Raw genomic sequence first — 21,767 nt, 5'->3', positions numbered from 1 at the left:
CTACTACTGAAGAAATTTGGAAGTGTTATTATTTTAATAGCAAACAAAATTTAGAATTTATGACATTGGAATTGATTGAAAAATAAAATATCCTGCAAGCAGGTAATTACTCATACATTTATTTTAAAATATTATCATGTAATACTTAGTTGGTACTGAAGATAAATGCGTGAAGAATTTACTTCTAGCCCACATTCTCAGGGAGCTTATAATCTAGTAGGAGAGACTATGCAAATAACAATTTAATTAATGGAGATAAATGTTCTGAAATAAAAGTGCATCATACTTTGAGATGTGTAACTGGGTCTGGAGCACTGGTGAGAGGACAATTTGTGACACTTGAGTTGAAGGATGAAGTAACAATTAGTCAGGGAAAAACTGGTGAGTGGAAAGTAATTCCAGGCAGAAAGAATAGCTGATACAAAGACTTTGTGGAATACTTCCACAATAGAAAGAGTCTGATGTAGCTGAAATATAGTGAGCAAAGGGAAAAGAGTGGCTGGTGGATGAGTTAAACAGTCAAGGACAGTTCATATAGACATAGTAGGCCAATAGGAATAAAGGAGTCTCTGGATTGTGATTTGGGCAAGCCAGATTGATGTGCCTTCTATTGAAAAAAAGACCGAGGGGAAAGGAGGGAGTAGTCTTCAGTTTTGGAGTCATTCAGTTTAGATAATGAGAGTGCATCCAAGTAGTGATGTCAAGTGGGCAGCTGAACTTCTGCCTTTGTGCCTCCATTTATACCTCAGTTCTTCACTGTTGTGCAGTCTTCCTGAAGTTCCAACCATGTTCATCTGTTTGCTATGGCAGAGGAAAGATACTAAAGCCCTTGAAGGTGAGAAGGGTGTTATAATATTTTACAGAGCAGTACTAATATATTGAGAATTTTGTTTTTCCTTTTTGGGTCATGGGTATGATGTATTTGAGGGAGGCAGCAAGTAAAAAAGGGATGGAGAAGATGAAAGAATAAAAATGGGACACTGACTATGAATATAGAGGATCTATACTCATACTCTATATTTGTTAATTTTAGGGTCACTCCGAATATTTGGTTTTTACAAGTGGATTTAGAAATACAAATTACTCTGACAAAGAAGGAAGCAGACTAATAAAGAAAAATGCTTTACATAATTTTGTTGACTTTACTTCCAGGGACATGTAAACAACCTCCAGAAAACTTTCCCAGCTCTCCTCCAGACATTTTTTCCCCCCTTTTCCTCTTTCTTTTCTTTCTATAATCTTTTCTTGTCTTTTTTCCCTCTTGGTTTCCCCACTTCCAAATAATTTCAGCAGAGAGGATACTGTGAGCACTAGTCAAACAGTGGGAAAATGGGCTATTTTCTTTTTTTCTATTTTTAGTTTTGGGTGGTAAAATATTGTTATCTTATAACTTTTGTGTTATTCATATTAATGATATGAAATATCAAGTAAGTGGTACACATATACCAAGAAGTATATTCCTAAACTCCCCCTAAGTGTCTAAATTTTACTCAAATTAAGTACAAAAGGGCAAATCATGTAAAAAAAAAAAAAGATTGATCTGGAAAAATTTGCCAAATAGAAAGATTGCTGAGAGATGTTTTTTGGGAGACAGAAATTACTGTAGATTATTAAAGACAATAAAAAACTCATACTGTATAGTTACTACTTACTCTTGTTCAGAAAATATGTAAATCTTTTCCTATACTTCATTTATCAGAACTTTAATGCGAGAGGTATAAATATCATCTTCATAATTGTAAGGAGGTTTTTGTAGTACAGTAAATTTGAAAAATATGCTATACCATACTCCTTTGTGTAGCTTCAAAGCACATATGAACATCTGAAGGCCCTTGACAAGTGTGCAGCTAAGTGACCTATTTAAAACATCCAAGCATCTCTAAAACTTATTCAAGCCCCAAACACTCTGTTCTCAGCACAGCGTTTAGTATCCTACAGAATGGTGGTCCATGACAGACTAGTCTGGGTAAACTTACCTAAGTCAATGAGGAAACTTTCCTATTTTAAGAAGAGTCCATAGTAAGAGGTTCTGAGATTTCTTATTTGTTTTTGTATTTTATAGTCTTCAGAATTATGGAGCCCTACCTAATACTTAAACTGACAGAAATATCAATCTTTTTTTCCCCAAATTCTTACTTTCTCAATCAGAAATATCTAAGCATTTATTTCCTCCCGGAATGACACTTTGAACAACCAAAGAATATGTTAAATCATGTGTGTACCTTCTCTGATAGACAGAGTGCCTAAAGAGCTATGGACGGAGGTTTGTGACATTGTACGGGAGGCAGGGATCAAGATCATCCCCAAGAAAAAGAAATGCAACAAAACAAAATGGTTGTCTGAGGAGGCCTTAGAAGTAGCTGTGAAAAGAAGAAAAGTGAAAGGCAAAGGAGAAAAGGAAAGATATATGCAATTGAATGCAGAGTTCCAAAGAATAGCAAGGAGACATAAGAAAGAATTTCTTAGTGATTAATGCAAAGAAATAGAGGAAAATAATAGAATGAGAAAGACTAGACATCTCTTCAAGAAAATTAGAGATACCAAGGGAAAATTTCATGCAAAGATGGGCACAATAAAGGACAGAAATGGTATGGACCTAACAGAAGCAGAAGATATTAAGAAGAGGTGGCAAGAATACGTGGAAGAAGTATTCAAAAAAAATCTTCACGACCCAGATTATCATGGTGGTATGATCGCTCACCTAGAGCCAGACATCCTGTAATGCGAAGTCAAGTGGGCCTTAGAAAGCATCACTATGAACAAAGCTAGTGGATGTGATGGAATTCCAGTTGAGCTATTTCAAATCCTAAAAGATGCTGTGAAAGTGCTGCACTCAATATGCCAGCAAACTTGGAAAACTCAGCAGTGGCCACAGGACTGGAAAAGGTCAGTTTTCATTAAAATCCCAAAGAAAGGCAATGCCAAAGAATGCTCGAACTACTACATGATTGCACCCATCTTATATGCTAGTAAAGTAATGCTCAAAATTCTCCAAGCCAGGGTTCAACAGTACATGAACCATTAACTTCCAGATGTTCAAGCTGTATTTAGAAAAGGCAGAGGAACCAGAGATCAAATTGCCAACATCTGTTGGATTATTGAAAAAGCAAGATAGTTCCAGAAAAACATCTGCTTTATTGACTATGCCAAAGGCTTTGACTGTGTGGATCACAACAAACTGTGGAAAAGTCTTAAAGAGATGGGAATACCAGACCACCTGACCTGCCTCCTGAGAAATCTGTATGCAGGTCAGGAAGCAACAATTAGAACTGGACATGGAACAAACAGACTGGTTCCAAGTCAGGAAAGGAGTACCTCACGGCTGTATGTTGTCACCCTGCTTATTTAACTTATATGCAGAGTACATCATGAGAAATGCTGGACTGGATGAAGCACAAGCTGGAATGAAGATTGCCGGGAGAAACATCAATAACCTCAGATATGCAGATGACACCACCCTTATGGCAGAAAGTGAAGAAGAACTAAAGAGCCTCTTGATCAAAGTGAAAGAGGGGAATGAAAAAGTTGGCTTAAAACTCAACATTCAGAAAACTAAGATCATGGCATTGGGTCCCATCACTTCATGGCAAAGAGATGGGGAAACATTGGAAACAGTGACAAACTTTTTTGGGGGGGGCTCCAAAATCACTGCAGATGGTGATTGTAGCCATGAAATTAAAAGACACGTGCTCCTTGGAAGAAAAGTTATGACCAACCTAGATAGCATATTAAAAAGCAGAGACATTACTCTGCCAGCAAAGGTCAATCTAGTCAATATGGTTTTCCCAGTAGTCATTTATCGATGTGAGAGTTGGATTATAAAGAAAGCTGAGCACTGAAGAATTGATTCTTTTGACTTGTGCTGTTGGAGAAGACTCTTGAGAATCCCTTGGAGTGCAAGGAGATCCAACCAGTCCATCCTAAAGGAAATCAGTCCTGAATTTTCATTGGAAGGACTGATGCTGAAGCTGGAACTCCAATACTTTGGCCACTTGATGCAAAGAACTGACTCATTTGAAAAGACCCTGATGCTGGGAAAGATTGAAGGCAGGAGGAGAAGGGGACGACAGAGGATGAAATGGTTGAATGGCATCAGCAGCTCAATGGACCTGGGTTTAAGTAAACTTCGGGAGTTGGTGATGGACAGGGAGGCCTGGCGTGCTGGTGTATGGGGTCGCCAAGAGTCGGACATAACTGAGCGACTGAACTGAACCTTCTCTATTTTGAAAAGAGTTCATCAACTTTTAACACTCCATAGTGTCAAATCTACTTATTAAATATTTTATTATTATTATTTTATAGAAAGAAAGGTTTAGGGTATAGTCATATATTCCATACTTTCATTGAATTTGAGTTTAGCCATGTAAAAAATAAGATATCTGAAAACTAGACAATATTTTGTAAAGCATTAAAATATATGGGGAAAAAAACCCACTAAAATCCAAATATGCCTTTTCTCTATTTCATTTTGTTGCAACATTTTATCTGAGATTTCTATCAGTTAAGAAAATTCATCAAATGAGGATCTTTTGCTAATTGAGTAACAATATTGTGAAACTTTCAATGCACAGCAGATGGCATATTTTAACATAAGTCATAAGTGGACTATTCTTGACTCAGAATATTTTTGCAATAACTGACATAATCCCTTCCCCTAAAAGATATGACATCAATGTTTCCCCTCCCACACACACATAAAATCAGACCGGAAAATGTTTACCAACATAATCAAAATTATATTAGGTTGTATGAAGTAAATATCAGTGTCCATTAGTAAACTAAACTCTCTTTTCCATTTTCACTTTAATAACTACATTTATAAATTTAAATGTAAAACTCTTAAAGTCAATAGTTCCTCTCTTTTCCAGGTGTATGTTCTAGTGTGTGAAATACAATAAACATTTTTAAATAGCCCCAATTACTAATTCAAATTAATAATGCAATCAAATATAAAATCCCAAATTCTTAACCTTCAGTGTGAGTTGCACAATTTGTATAAACACTTTAAATCTCTGGATGATACTGATAAGCCTTCAAAAATAGAGTGGACTATAAAATATTAATAATTATATGATTGGGGCATTATCATGTGAAAACATTGTAGAATAAAGGATGTAAAAATATTAATGACAAGATATTGCTGATGCCTTCAAGGAATTTAAACTGAGTGGAGGCAGAATGCACATTCAAAACAAAGCAGAAGGTGTCCAGTGAGTTTCTAGCAGAAATATTGTAGACCAGAAGAGAGTGACAAAATACATTTAAAATTATGAAGAGAAAAATCTAAAACCAAGAATACTCTACTCAGCAAAGTTGTCATTTAGATTTGAAGAAGAAATAAAGAGGATTACAAACAATCAAAAGCTAACAGAATTCAGCAGCACTGACTTGACCACAGCATTAAAGGAATTTCCCTCAGGGGAAAAGTGAGGGGAGAAGTGGGTGAGATGTATGGAAATGGAAACTTACATTACCATAAGTAAAATAGATAGCCAATGGCTCAGAAAACTCAAACAGGGGCTCTGTACCAACCTAGAGGGGTGGGATGGGAGGGAGATGGGAGGGAGGTTCAAAAGGGAGGGGATATATGTATACCTGTGGCTGATTCATGCTGAGGTTTGACAGAAAACAACAAAATTCTGTAAAGCAATGACCCGTCAGAAAATAAATTCATTAAAAACAACAACAACAAAAAATAATAGAAACAGTCAATGAAGCTAAGTAAGAGTTGGTTCTCTGCAAAGTTAAATAAAACTGATAAACCTTTAGCTAGCTTCATCACTTCACTTCATGGCAAATAGATGGGGGAAAAGTGGAAACAGTGACATTTTATTTCTTTGGGCTCCAAAATCACTGCAGATGGTGACTATAGCCTCAAAATTAAAAGATGCTTGTTCCTTGGAAGGAAAGCTGTGTCAAACCTAGATAGCATATTAAAAAGCAGAGACATCACTTTGCCAACAAAGGTCCATATAGTCAAAGCTATGGTTTTTCCAGTGGTCATGTATGGATGTGAGAGTTGGACCGTAAAGAGGGCTGAGTGCCAGAGAATTGATGTTTTCAAACTGTGGTGCTGGAGAAGACTCTTAAGAGTCCCTTGGACAGCAAGGATATGCTGATGCTGAAGCTCCAATACTTTGGCCACCTGATGGGAAGAGCTGACTCATTGGAAGAAACCATGATCCTGGGAAAACTGAGGGCAGGAAGTGAATGTGGTGACAGAGAATAACATGGTTGGATGGCATCACTGACTCAGTGGACATTAGTTTCAGAAAACTCCAGGAGACAGTGAAGGACAGGGAAGCCTGGAGTGCTGCAATATATGGGGTCACAAAGAGTCAGACACAACTCAGCGACTGGACAATGAATAACAAGATTCATGAAGAAAAACATAATGATTTATCCAAATTAATAAAATCAGAAAAAAAAGGAAAACTTACCATAAATACCACAGAAATACAAACAGCAAGAGATTACTATGAACAATTATATGCCCCCCAAAAATGCACAACCTAAAAAAATGGATAAATTCCTAGAAATAGATGATCTCACAAGACTGAATCAGGAAGAAATAGAAAATATGTACAGATCAATTACCAGTAATGACTATGAATCAGTAATAAAAACCAACATCTGAACAAACAAAAGTCTAAGACCAGATGGTTCGCAGGTGAAGTCTACCAAACATTCAAACAATTAACACTTACTCTGCTTAAATTATTCCCAAAAATTGAAAGGGAAGGAACACATCTGAAGTCATTCCATGACCAGCAGCACTCTAATACCAAAACAGACAAATACACCATGAGGGGGAAAAAAAAAAAGAACTTGTTCTTCATAGTGCGTTTGTGCGTGCATGCTCAGTCGCTTCACTCATGTCCGACTCTGTGAGTCTACGGATTGTAACTTGCCATTGAACCCACATCTCCTGCATCTCCTGCATTGTAGGCAGGTTCTTTACTCACCGAGCCACCTGGGAAGCCCGTTCTTCATAGTATTATAAAATGTTCCCGAATTACCTTAAATATAGTTTTATCTTAAAGTTATTAATACTTTTAAAATCAGCTTTCCCAAACAACACATGCAATTGAGATATTTGCAAATTTAAGAGCCAAAAGAAAAATTTATACTGGCTAAAATAAGACTTATATAAGTATACATGAAAGTGGTGTGACTTGTTGAAATGAAATAGAAAGCATGTCTAGGGTTGTGTAGATTAAGGATGGTGCCTGTGCAGGGTAATAATGGAATGAAAGAAAGAAAGTGAAGTCGCTCATTCATGTCCGACTCTTTGCAACCCCATGAACCGTAGCCTACCACACTCCTCCATCCATGGATTTTACAGGCAAGAGTACTGGAGTGGGTTACCATTTCCTTCTCCAGAGCATCTTCCTGACCCAGGGATCTAACCCGGGTCTCCCACATTGTAGGCTGACACTTTACCGTCTGAGCCACCCAGGGAAGTTCTAAGGGAATAGAATGGCAATAAAACTCCTGGACTAAAACACTGAGGAACTGCAAACCAAAGTGATTCTATTTAGGACACTGACAAATGGTGACTAATTAATGCATTATAATTTGTAAGAGTAAATAAATACATTATATTAAGAAGCCAGCAAAAATATGGTCTCAGTTTTCCTTCTCAGACCCCAGATATTATCACAACTTTCTCACTTGCTCTCTCACTTCCCTGAGTATCCTATTAAAAAACCATCTCTTAAAGGAGCTTTCCTGGATTATTCTACTTAAAATAGCACAATAAAGGTTTAGGATGAAATGGAGTTTTAGAAAAGAGTGAGAAAAGAATCAAAAATTAGAAAAATCAGTAGTATGTACATTTGAAATGTTCTTATTGACACCAAAAATGAGTGAATACATATATTCTACCTGGATCATAACCATTAAGAAGATTAAATATTTTATAATGGGCTCTAGAATTAGATATATTAATCACCACTTGAGATGAGTATTTATGCCTGAAAAGTTGGTAGAGCAACCCTTTTGAGGGACAGACAGTATAATGTAACTTGAAATAGTCAATGGTGTTATAGAATTCTTTTTGGTTAGATGAGTTGACAATTAGTTCTTCCAATTTTGCCTCCAATTTGAATGAAATGAGTGAATTTGATTCATATTTATTCTGAATTTAATGTATACATTGAAGATAAATTCTAAAGTGATTAATTGACTTATAATCCCCTCTGTAATATATAGTAATATGGTAAAGGAATTCAGATGATCATTCATGACAATTTGCTAGCATCACTCTAGCAAATATGAAGAATGAATGATTATATTTTGCAGTGAAAGAAATTGAAGTCCATAGAGACGAAGAGTTTACTGAAGATCACTGGTATTATCATAGATAGAAGTTGTAATAGAATAATAGCTTTTGTCTTAGTTCTATACACAAGTTACATGATCTTTCTTGCAATAAAGCATATGTAATTTCTGTCAACGACATCATTGTTGTTTGTTTTTCGCATTAACCCCAGAGCAGATTCAAATATGTCCACTTATATAACTAAAATGAGGAGAGCATTTTGATAAAATATTTTATTAATAATAATAAGCATGGTTATAAAAATAACAACTTTATTAACTACAGAAAATTTATATACACGTCATAACCACAGTGTTCCCCTTTGGGTAAGCGTCCAGCTATACCACTCAATAGGCAGCTTATCTATTTCCTATTTACATACAAGACAAACAGTAATAACATCCACAGTATTCCATTTTCAGTTTCCTAAAGACAGAAACTTTCTGTGCAAATGGAAGTGAACCTACTGAAAATTACACTGTCAATATTTATAGGGTCCAGAGAATTTTAACATTTTTATATTAGCAAATTCTTAGTTCAAAATTCAGTTGAATATTGAAAGGTAAATTCTTTTGGATTTTATTATGAAATGTAACTTATTCACATAAAGATTATATCTCATTCAAATTAACTTTATTTCTCAAATGAGTTTGTCTATTAATATGGGATATAATTGATTGAAAGTAGTTCTTTTTTGGACTTACGTCAATTTAAAATATTTTTAATATGAGTTTATTAAAATTCTTCACCACATGATCCCTATATTGCAAAGCCAGTATTTCTTTTTAAATGTTTAGAAATAACAAGAAAATTCCTGACAGCAATTTCTTATTTCTTGACAGTGTTTTTTTCAAGAGAATGTTGTGGCTATAACATTCACTTTCTACAGTACCATTGGTACCAACAAGAAATATTCACAGGAATAAGTGAAATACAATTTTGTTATCACATGTCATTATTGTTATTTTTCTTGCCTTCCAGTGTCTCACATTTCCCATAGTTTGAAACACTTAGATAGCAAGCAAGAGCCTGTTAATACTAGAGATTCACTCAATATAAACCATTTTGCTGAGGACCTGCCCACAGCAGATAGGTAAAAGTCATTACACATTTTACAATAAAATTAAAGAAGTACACAAAAGGATTATCATTCCTTCTGCACGGCAGAGGCATTATGACAAATATTTTAATTTTACATTACTATTCCTGGTAGACATAAGAAAATGTCCACAATTATAATAGCATATAATCATTATTCAAACAACCAAAATAAAAATATCATTGAAAACTTCTAATTTAAAGATTCTTTTTTCCATGACTCAAATGAAATGGATTTTTAATTTTTATTAAGAAAAAAGAATGCCCAGGAAATAGTATCTTTCACCAGAGAAAAGTGAAACAGTTATTTCCCATTCCACCACCTAAAATAACATGGGTCTTGTTCATCTTGCTTTTATATCTATTTCATCAATCTCCTATAAAAAGGAAACTCCCAAAGAAAGGACTGCTTTTTACACATGTCTGATAGTTTATTGGTGGTCTTGTTTTATCATTTAATAAAATGGAAAACACTGAGTTCAAAATGTCTATAAAGTTAGCTTCATTTTGTATCTATGTCATCTCTATCCCTCAGTGGAAATTTAGAGGAAAAGACATAAAAGAAATATTTTTAAATGTGAGTATTTAAAAGAATTGCAATTTAGTAAGTGTTTTACAAATATCATTAATATGTGACAATAAAATTTTGTCATTTAGCAAGAAGAAACTGAAAAATACTTTAATATCTAGACAATTTACCTTGGAAATTTCTGTGTTTGATTATAATGGTATATTATGTATAGGAGAGAAAAGTACAATCAGATACACTGATATGTACTAGAAACTTGTTGGATTTCTCTTCACTTTCACTGTTTCTTAATACCAGCACATATATTATTACAAAAAATAAAGAAAATGGCACAATTTCAAAAAGAATTTTGGATTTGCTGCCCATAATCTGGACTAAGTTCTTGAGTAAAATTAAAACCGTTTTACTCAAGATTGAACAGTGTCTTCTGGAATTTTTAGAGCATTTGGATCTCTGGCCTTAATTGAGGTCATACAAAAGAAACAAGTTAGAGAAATGGAAATACTAGATTCAAAATATTCAAATAATTATTTTTAAAGAATTTTTATACAGGAATATTATGTGAAACTTCAGAACATATAAAATTACTCTTTGTTATCTCATTTCTTGACAAATACATGATCTTTAGCTAATCATGACTAATACAGTAATAAATATGGTCTGGTTATTATCATACAGAATACAAAATCTGAAATTTCCCATGCATTAGGAAAGATCTATGTAAAATTAAGTAAGATAAAATAAAGGTATTTTGATAAAATACCTCATTCAGCAGATTTAACTGTACTTTAAAAAATAATAGAATACACAGTTTAGACAAACTAGTTCCTTTCCTTTTACACTTTTTTCCTTTACTTGAGTAAAGTTTTATTAGACTAAAAGACCTCCAGGTAGACAAAGTTATTTTTATTTCTTTCTTCAATATATATTTTAATGCATAATTTGGTGAAAGGCTATTTACCAATTTTAGAGACATGGGAATTTTCCTCTTAGATATTTGTTGTTAAGTTAAAGAAGATGAGAAAGAAGCCAATCACAGCAGCAAGTCTTAGACTTAACATCCTTAAATACATCTTAAAGCCCAAAACACTTTTAAATTTCAATTAGTTATCTCTCACTTTTTTAACTACTTTAGGGAAAAAGATATAAAAATACCTTGCATAAATAAGTGTCCCCAAATTTGAAAGAAAAATACTAATAAACAAATAGCCTATTCCCCTTAAGAATTAGAAACTATCTAAAATAACTTGGATAATAAATATATGTAAGCACCTAGGTTAGGTGTTATTTAACTTTGTGTGTCTGACCACACCTCAATTGCCAAGGAGTAGAGGTCATCTGCAGATTATATGAAGGATGATCTAGTCGCTTCTATCTTGCACTTTTCCTTAATATTCCTACTAGTATTTAGAATTTTTTTAATATTTTTCTTAAGGAAAAAGTATAAAGATACAATTTCAGAATATTTAGGGATTACATTAGATACACCACAATTTGAACTGCAGTGTATGCACATGTGTACCCATGTATTTGCATATAGGTATATGTTTTTGTAAAAAGTATATGTACCAGTCTTACAGGATACATGATGAGAAATGAATGAAATATAATGTATAGCATATTAAAGGTAATATAATTTAATATAGAGTTACAATTTAAGGACACAAGATACAAATTGTTTTTGTGAGGTTGAAATAATGTTTAACTTATGATTTATTTATTATTATGAAACTAACCTTGGAAAGCAGCTGAGAGAGATTAATTGATCTTTTCCATTATATCTTTAACATCCAGCAATTATACCTTTGCATTTTTTAGTTCATTCAAGTATCTTCAGGAGATATGTTACTACACTTGCATGTACCTTAATTCATTTCAACATTTACAAAGTAACACTGACAAACAAAACAACAGCAAACACCCATAAATATTAATGAGTATCTTAACAAACATGACACTCAAGTAGTTGTCTCAGGATTTTTAAGTTACATTTTAATTCCATGTACTCCAAAATCTTCATGTAAAAGAGACTTGCGTTATCGGAAGCTTCAGACAGTTGCACCAGCTATGACTGTGGTACCTTATACGTTAATATAATTTTGTGTATCCATTTTGCATAATATGCCACTCGGACAAAAATGCCAGGACGGTTTGGAATGGCACAGCCACGACCAGGAACAATGACACCAAGAACCATTCTCATTTTATGTTGTTCACAAACAAGTGGGCCACCATAATCTCCCTAGGAAGAAGATATGCAACAATAACAACAAAGTATTATTTTAGAAATAAAAATTAACAAATCATTAACATTTCATATATCAATTTATATCTCATATATATGTAAAAAAGAGAATAACTTCAACTAAAATATGAAGACATTCAATTGATGTACTAAACCATTGGTTGTCTTTCTATTAGACAACTCAAGACTGAAAGAAGCACAAAGGTTCAAAAGTGTTCTATCATGTGTAGTAATCATTTAAGAATGATTTATCTTTTCTAAAATAGTCACTCATGTTTTAAAGTGGTTTTTGCTTTTGTTCCATGCAGACTAATTAATACATAACCACTGATAGCTTTTTAGGAAAGTAGATTTTATATTCATTTTGGTTTGCTTCTGGTGTTCTGAGTATGTTCAATATAGAAAAAATGGAAAATATAGAAAAATACATAAAAAAACTCACCTTTAATCATACAGTTTAAATGATTAAGCTACATTAACTTTTATCTAATTTCTTCCCTTCCCTCAACCCTGCCCCCAAAATGATTTTTAACAAGTTAAACAAAAACTTGTAGGTAGTAAAACAATTCTATTTACTGTTTAGAAATTGCTTTTCTGGGCCTAAAGAAGGAACGTTCCTGCACTTACTGTTATTTAGTATTAGTAGTTAATAGAGTTATATTTATATTTTCTTTTACTCTTTGTGGAAAGCTTATATGGTAACCCTGGTGTATAATCATATCTTAATAAGTGATAGATGAAAGATGAATAGATTGATAAAAGGATTTGCGTGATATTTTTTTAATATAGATGTTATGTTTATACACATTGTTATATGTCATCATCAAAATGTGCTGCATCACTTTTTTGTGCCATGTAGCCTCCTAGGACTGTAGTGACTGACTTTTGGCATCTTTGTATCTAGAAGAGTGATTGGGACTATCTTCATTTTCCCCCAACAGATGAGATAAACTAAACTACTGCAAAATTTAATTCTGTAATACAAGTGGAAAGAAGAGAGCTATCAACATTCTATGATAGATAAAATCAAGGTGTGGGTGACGCAGAAGATAAAATACTAAGGAAAATAGTTTATTCAAAGAGACTTGATGCAGATGTACAGAAGGGACTTCTGGACACAGCAGGGGAAAGAGAAAATGGGACAAATAGAGAGAGCAGCATTAACATCCACACACCACCATGTGGAAAATAGATACTAGTGGGGAAATAGATAATGCTCTATAGCACAGGGAACTTAGCTTGGTGCTCTGTGATTACCCAGAGGAGTGGGATGGGGTGGGGTGGGTAGGGATATATGTATACTTATAGCACGTTCATGTTGTTCTACAGTAGAAACCACAACATTGTAAGGCAATTATCCTTCAATTAAAAATAAATGATTAAATAACACACAAAAAAGTGCAATGAAGTGAAAGTCTTCTGAATGCCAAAATTCATCATAAACAATGTTCAAATAAAGCCACAGATTGAAAGAACATTTGAAACTCCTACAAATCAACTTGAAAAAGACAAATGACTTAACAGATAAATTTGCAAATGAATGAAAAAGTAATTTAAAAGTACATTGAAAATAGGAACAGATGCTTAAATATGTGAACAATAAAATCTGATCAAACAAAACTGAGATAAATTTTGAACTGGCTTCCCTGGTGGCTCAGACAGTAAGGAATCTGCCTGCAATGCAGGAGTCCTGGGTTTGTTCCCTGGATCAGGAAGATCCCCTGGAGAGGAAATGGCTACCCACTCCAGTATTCTTGTCTGGAGAATTCCATAGACAGAGGGCTACAGTCCATGGGGTCGTAGAGTCGGACACAACTGAGTGACTAGTACTTTCACTTCTTCATCTGTACCAAAATATTAAAAATTGACAATACTGAGTCTTAGCAATCAGAAAAGGGGATTTCTTTTTCATATGGTGTTTCCAGAAGAATAATTCATATAAACTTTTGAGGGCGATTTGACAGAATATGTAAATTATCTAAACTTGCTCTAATGTTGTCATTCCATGTTAAGAATCTATCCTAAAGAACTTATGGTTCAGACACATGCAAAAAAATTTCTCTATAGGCATATCAGTTATGCTGTGTGCTTAGTCGCTTAGTCGTGTCTGACTCTGCAACCCCAAGGAGTGTAGCCCACCAGGCTCCTCTGTCCATGGGGATTCTCCAGGCAAGAATACTGGAGAGGGTTGCCATGCCCTCCTCCAGGGGATCTTCCCAAAAAACACAGGGATCGAACCCAGGTCTCCTTAAATGTAGGCGGATTCTTTACCGTCTGAGTCATCAGGGATAGCTCTGCTAATAGTAGCAAATGATTAGAAACTAGGTATTTAAAAAAGGGTAGGGGTTAATTTTTTAATTAAAAACAAAAAGGGAATATATGCTTACATATAACGGGTTGACACTGCTGTAGAGCAGAAATTAACACATTACAAAGCAACTATATTCCAATGATTTTTTTAAAAAAGACTTGATATAAACTCTGCCACATGAATTAATCTGGTTTTTAAATTAATGCACCAGTGTTCACTGATACAAATTGTTCAAGTCAATTACATTTTTAGAGACTTTCACTAAGTGTGATGCTATTGATATCATACAAATGTTTAAGAGATTTCTTTTTCAAGCGTCTAGATTTCAGTGGTTTGGTGATTATCATTTCAAATAACAGTGATGTAAAAAAAATTAAGCATTTTTAAGAAGTGGCTGAATCAATTTGAAGTAAATAGATAAAAAATAGCAAATATGTGATGATAAGATAAGTTTTTCAGTGCTAAAGTTAGGAATTTAAGAGTACATAGATGATAAACCAGATTACAGGCTATCCAGAAGAGCAGCTGTCAAAGTAATAATGGCAGTAAGACTTGAATAAGTGTAAACTTCCTAACTATCTCAAAGACTTGGTCTAGCTCAACATTTTTGTATTTACAGAGCTCTTTGGGAAATAAATAAACAAATAAATAAAAAATATTCCTAGTAACTTTTCATTTGTTATAATAGATTTAGGATATTAGATTTATTAGAACAAAAACCACCAAATTCCAAAATGGTTATAAACACATAATCAGTTTCTAATCATATTATTTTAAAGCAATTAACTTTTTTTTAACTTAAAAATATTTTATTTTCTTTTCAAAGATGAAATCTCAAAGCAGTGTATACATAGTATATGTACTTCAATACAAACTTATGCTCCATACATAGGGCATTTTCCTAAAAGTCAAAAGATATTTCACTATTACTGAACTCACTCCATATTTTACTACACATAGTATTCTATAATTCCAGAGTTCTCAGGGTTGGAAAACTTGTCTCTTGCATTCAAAATACATCTAAAATAGCAGTTTAACAGCTTGTTTATGTTAAATAGGGATAGGAACACTGCCAAGTAGAAGGAACAGTTGCCTAAGAAATGAAAATGTCCAAAATCTTAAAGTCACAAACTTTGACCTTCTGGTTTTTTAAAATAGAAGTGCGCGCGCGCGCACACACACACACACACACACACACACACACACACACACACACACACACACACACACACACACACACACACACACACGCTGGCTTAACTGAAAACACATTTAAAGGTTTAAAACCAGACATGGATCTCTTACTAAAATTAATAGAGTTAAGTTAGAATTTGGGAAGACCGGATACATTTAGAAAAACATTAGAAAAAAATGCAAGCTATGGTATCAAACTGCATGTTGGCTACTTCTAATTTGAACAGCTTTCTCTTAGAGTTTTGGCTGTATTAATTTCTTGCTATTTGAGAGATAAATGTCATCTTAGTTTGCTGCTAATGAAACATGGATTGTTCACTGTTTAGCTAAAAGAGATATACAAGAATAATAAGGATTATATTTTCCAATTCCTCTCTCTTACAACAGGCTGATGTACAATGATTCTTATTTGAAAAAAATAGAAAAAAATTATAAACAGGAAAAACTATGTTATCTATCACATGCAACTTATTTAAAAACCCCCTTTTTTTTACCTCACATGGTCCTGATACAATATTTTCAGCCCCAGCACATATTTCAGACTCATTCAGAGTCACCTTCCCTTGATGGTATTGGCTGCATTTCTCATTCCCCATAATATAGAGATGTGCTACTCGTAGTAGACCATCTGAGTTGATCACTGGAATGGTGCAAAATATGTATGGTTAATGAGCATAGGGTAAAGTGAAAAACAATTACAAAATATTTTTGTAAAATAAATATGATATTGCCTTATCTTTTTAAAAATAGCTTACATCCAGTGTAGCCCCAGCCATAAACACTGCAAGTGGTTTTTTCTGGAATTGTGCACCCATAATTAGGTAAATCAATTGTACTAACAAAATCATCCAAAATAGCAGGCCTGAAAAGAGAAAATATAATGGTAAGTACCTTTGATTGGATTCAGCACAAAATAAATATATTAAAATGCAGTGTGAAAGTTTAATGTGCTTCATTTAGAGAGAATAAACAAATTTGCTTCAAGTAGGTAGTAGAGAAATGAATATTTATTTGAAAATATTTAAGAATAAATGATCATTACTATTTTTCAATCATTATTTTACCTGTTAAAGTTATCATATAATTGCTCACTAAGCTTTGGTTTTAGAGCAGGCTAACCATATTGTTGACCCAATTTCATTTATTCACATATGAACAATTTGAAAATGCCCCTCTCTTTGCCTCTGTATGCATATACACACATACACACACATATGACATGTGACATATGCTTTATAATATATTTACATGAGAGAGAAAGAATAACCACATAGTTGAAGAAGAAGTTTCAACCATTCCAGTGTATGTTAAAAATATGAGACTATCTAAAGGAACTAACCTAGCAAGCTTCAGTAATACCAAATCTGATCCTTCAGGCCCATATACCAGTTGGGTAACATTTAGAACCTGTTTGCGTTTCTCATCTCCTCTCCCATGGACATCATGAATTCCAAGCCAAGCTTCATAATCTTTCAAGTCTTTGTTTCTAAGTAGAAAATTAAAATATAAAATATAACTTTAAATTATGTAATATTATTTATATGTATTATTATATTAGCTTACAAGGGCAGATAAATAACCTAAATTTAAAGTTCAAAGTATAATAAAGAGCAACACACTTTGTTATTGGAAGGTTCTGAATACTACAAGCAGGAAGAGCCTTTAAATTGCTGAAATTCTAAACGGCTATTTTTTTAACTTGCTTATTCTTGCTAGAGAGTAGGTCATTTATGAAAAATTCTCAGGTAAAGCATATTACAAGAATTATAATTTATTGCAAGTTTTCCTTTTTATCTCAAAGGTGTATATGTTTGGCTTATTAATAAAGATTGAAGATTTATACTAATAAAATCAGTATAATCTTGATGAGAATCAAGAAGTAAGCTAACAAATGCAACCTCCTTATCTTTTCCTTAGGCTAGTTTTCTCTGAAAATCATTCTCAGTATTTTTCTGAGGCTGGCTCTACATAAGAAAGAAGTGAGAACTGAAAGAAGTTTGTTGCTAATTCAGAAAAAGAATTTCTATCTAGAAATATAGAATTCAAGAAGGAGGTTAGGGTAAAAATTATTAACATAATTCTAGCAAAATTTTCTCCCAAATGAGAGTAGTGCTAATCGTGGAAAGAGGTAGACAGAAGTAGTGCTCATAAGTAAGCATTAACTAAGTCAGTTTCATAAGCTAAATCTAAAATAAAAATAAATTAATTTGTTCACCCTATGCTGGTGAATATCTGTTAAATGAATATACATTCTAGGGGGAATCTAGAGGGAAGCCATACATATTTTTAAATGCTTAAAACAAATATTGGTTTCACTTTACCGAGAAGGGAAACACTGTCTTGCAGTAAGAATCCAACTTTCCTTTATCAATGATCCTCCGCAGATATGTTTATTTCTAAAAGAAAGAGGAAAGAAAAACAAGTAACATCTGTACAGAAAGAGTGCTTGCCAATTAATGCAAAACCTATGGCTCCACTTGTTAAGCATAAACACATCGAGAGGAAAATGTAGATATTAATCCAAATAGAATAAAATGAGTATTTTTTAATCAGAAGGATACTTGATGATGTTCTTTTTCATAATGTGATTATAATTTTATATAATCAACTTTATTGATCCATTCCCAAACACATGTTCACATGTGTGTAGTTTATCCTTATAAGAGAAAGTATGTGCTATAAATATAGGATTATTAGACCTATTTTAAATTCAGTGTTTGATTATGAAAATGACAAATTTGAGTTTTTATTTAAATTCTGAAAACCATCTTGTGGTAACATTATAATATTTATGCACTATTTGCTTCTTTCATTACCATTATTTAGTTGTGATATGTTAACTTAGTATATAACTGAGTAAATTTGTTTGTCCAACTTAATATCAACAATATAACATTTTACTTATCAAATTAAAACAGTTTTTCAAGATATATCATCTAGGAAATTATTATTTTTAAAGAACAATAAATACTAGAATATTTATTTGATGATATCCAAAATCTGGAAATGTATTCTTTTTTGGCAAACACATGGGAAAAAGTACAACTACTCACAATTTACATTTCCAAAGAGTACAGATGTTCAGTGCTTCAGAGAGTAACAGAATAAGATTCCCAGACTAAGACCACACTTATTTACGGCCTATACCACAAAGGAGGATAAGAATATATAGAGAGAGTTTTAGTTTCTATTCCTCTCTGTGAGTTTTGGAAGAATAGATAAACAGCTGTTGTTACTAAGAACTTGGATTTAAAAGGAAAAGAGTACTTTTTAAAAAAAGTTTATACTACACTGATCTGGTGAAAAACAGTTTCACCTACTTCTCCAAAGATGCCGACTTCAAAAGGAAGTCTCCTATGAGTAAGAATAAATTCAAAAGTATTTGCCTTTTCTTCTGGAGTAATGAGATTTGCAGAGATCCTCTAATTAGCTCAACGATGTAGATTATTGGAAATTTTTCTATAGTAAAGAAATTACCACCCTCAAATTTTACAACCTTCATTATGTCTTCACATTGCATGATTAACTTTAATATTCTGGTGAGTTTCATAATTCTATTTTAGTTACTACCCTACAATTATCAGCATAAAGATTTATAAAAATTGATGAGTTACTCCTTGAAAGAAAGACACACTAAGAGAACTCTAGGTCATTTTCTACTTGGTGTCTAAAGAATATAAACTTTATGTTTATTAAGAATTGACTTATTCATTGAAAGAAAAATAACCAGTTTCAAGTTGTCTCTATTCTTCTTTAATGTCACTGTGATTTAATTATAGTAAAAATGAATTTTATTCCTAAATTCTAGGAGGCTAGAGTTAAAGAAACAGGGAAGGTTTAGAAAAAAAGGAGATATTCCAGTTTGTATTTAAAGAATAAAAATTTTGTAGGCATAAAATATGGAGGAAGAAAGCTCCAACAGCACAAAGGCCAGGGGGAGAAACATAGAGTGTCTTGAAAACAAGGGAAAATGCGGCTAGAATTCAGGTGCACTTTGGGGTATGTTGCATGATGACATTCCAATAGAGATAGATATAGAAAAAAAAAAAATTTAACATTCTGATTACCATACAGTATAATATGCGTAGTATATAGAAAGTTCTAAGATCAGGTTTTAAAGCTAGCTCCTATTTTCAGTATTTACTTCTTATAATAAATAATCTTAATTTTGTATAATAGTATATTTTGAAAAACTACTTTACATAGAACATTGCATTGATTGTTACACTAAGCAATAGACATGTTTTATCATATCAAATATTATAATTTTAAGACTGTTCAACTCTCAGTCTAATTTATGTTTTTCTTAATGATAAAATATTCTAGAATTTTAAATTATTGCCATTTTTCATTAGAATGACAATGAAAAAGTCAGAAATTAAAATCATATATAAATGTTTTGCTATGATTGTGCATAAACATGTTAGAAAATAATCTCATAATATCCTTAATTGGGAAATTAACATAAGTATTACAACTACCATGGTTATATCAAGGTATAAGTAGGTTCCTGTGTAGTTGTCTTTTGCTTAACAAGAACTAAAATGTCACATCAGGGACAATGCCAACACATATGGGACCTTTGTAAACATTTAAAACAGCACTGTCTCTGGAAGCACAAACTGAAAAATCCAGGGAGGTTTGGCAAGCAGAATGCGATTCGTCCCCCTTGTGTCCCCCTCATATGGGTGCCTTGTGTAGGGCACAACCTTCACGACTGCACATGGCCATCCTGCTGGGAATATAACTATCTGCAAATAATCCAAATATGTGTGATTTGTGTCTATTAATAATTACCTGTATTTCAAACTAACCATCCATCCTACATTTGTTCGTGTTGGAATTCCATTTACAACTCGCAATTGTTTTGTTTTGGCGCAAGATATTACAGGATCTAAAAAGAGGACCAAACACAACATTTTGACAAAACATTTTGAAATAACCTGTGCCTCTCGGCTTTCTTAAGCACTTGACGGTAACTTCACAAATGTAACTACTGTAATTGTGTCAGAAGACCATTTTGGAAAAAATAAAAGGTAAATAGTGTGATACAGTGCAAAATCAGACCCAAAATGTTTGCTATCCTCATCTAAATAGATAGATAACAAAGAGAAAGTAATCAACTCAAGGTCAGCAGAATTGACATCACAGTGACACTGACTTTGCTCTCTATGTGCAAGTTCTGCAGGTCTAACAGCAATTGTGTTTTCCTGACCAACCTCAACACAACAGAACGATGCTATTTACGGTGCTTTTTTTCTAAATATCAATGGAAAGCCTCTGTGGGGGAAAAAAATATATATATTTGGTTTATTACTTCTGAATTTGTAGAGTAAGAATGTAGAACTGTTTTGCACCGTGTTAACCAAAGTGATCTTAACTGAAATTTTATCCAAATGACATAATTATGTTTAAATCATTATATCCAAATGATATAACACAGACTCTTTGAAGTAAACTTTTTCCTGACCCTCGTCAGTGTTCCTTGCTTTATCCTATCCACTCCTGTCCATGGTCTAAAATAGATTTCCATTTGCTTCTTCAGCCTGGGACACAGCAGGTGGTCTCTCAAACCAAAACATTTGAGTAACTTCCTTCAGTCCAAGAAATGTGTGAAAATCAGATACAAGCAGCTCCTAAACGCAGTCTAGATTTTCCTAAACTGAGGATTAACTAAACCTTTCACACTGTGTCATCTTTTGCTTCATAGAAAATGCAAAGAGCTTTAAAGACAGAGCAGGATAAAGACAGTGCATAACTTTCCAACCTTCTGGTTTCATTCTTTCTAACTTTGGCATCCTGATTTAATTTAAAGGATGGTGAAGGTCCACTGGATATATTCTACCCCAAGTTAAAAGTACTATACATGCTTTTTCAAAGTTTAATGTAACATTTTCTGACAGAGCAAGGAATTTTGATATTTAGCATGCAGTTGTCTTTGTAATACCTTTATACATTCACACAGGAAAAAGTGTTCATATAAAACATTTTATTTTTATGATGGAAGTTTATATAATGATATTTTTATGAAGTAAATAATGACATCATTTATGACACATAGATACTA

The 21,767-nt window shown here is 33.2% G+C and overlaps 1 protein-coding gene across 3 annotated transcripts in view; it reads right to left on the bottom strand.

Annotated features, from left to right (window-relative positions):
- Positions 1-8,547: 8,547 nt before the first annotated feature.
- The window catches only part of HGF (hepatocyte growth factor), an 81,164-nt gene continuing 67,944 nt past the window's right edge, over positions 8,548-21,767 (bottom strand). For all 3 annotated transcript variants that reach the window (XM_061165141.1, XM_061165144.1, XM_061165143.1), the window contains 6 exons: positions 20,498-20,594; positions 18,022-18,096; positions 17,040-17,186; positions 16,456-16,562; positions 16,195-16,340; positions 8,548-12,192 (listed from right to left, as the gene is read on the bottom strand). In XM_061165141.1, the coding sequence (XP_061021124.1) occupies positions 12,016-12,192; positions 16,195-16,340; positions 16,456-16,562; positions 17,040-17,186; positions 18,022-18,096; positions 20,498-20,594 (749 nt within the window). In that variant the 3' untranslated portion in view covers positions 8,548-12,015. The remainder of the gene's footprint in view (positions 12,193-16,194; positions 16,341-16,455; positions 16,563-17,039; positions 17,187-18,021; positions 18,097-20,497; positions 20,595-21,767) is intronic.

The sequence above is a fragment of the Dama dama genome, chromosome 18 (genome assembly GCF_033118175.1).
Source record: "Dama dama isolate Ldn47 chromosome 18, ASM3311817v1, whole genome shotgun sequence".
NCBI classification, from domain to species: Eukaryota; Metazoa; Chordata; class Mammalia; order Artiodactyla; family Cervidae; genus Dama; species Dama dama.
This window is presented reverse-complemented; position numbering and strand designations above follow the sequence as displayed.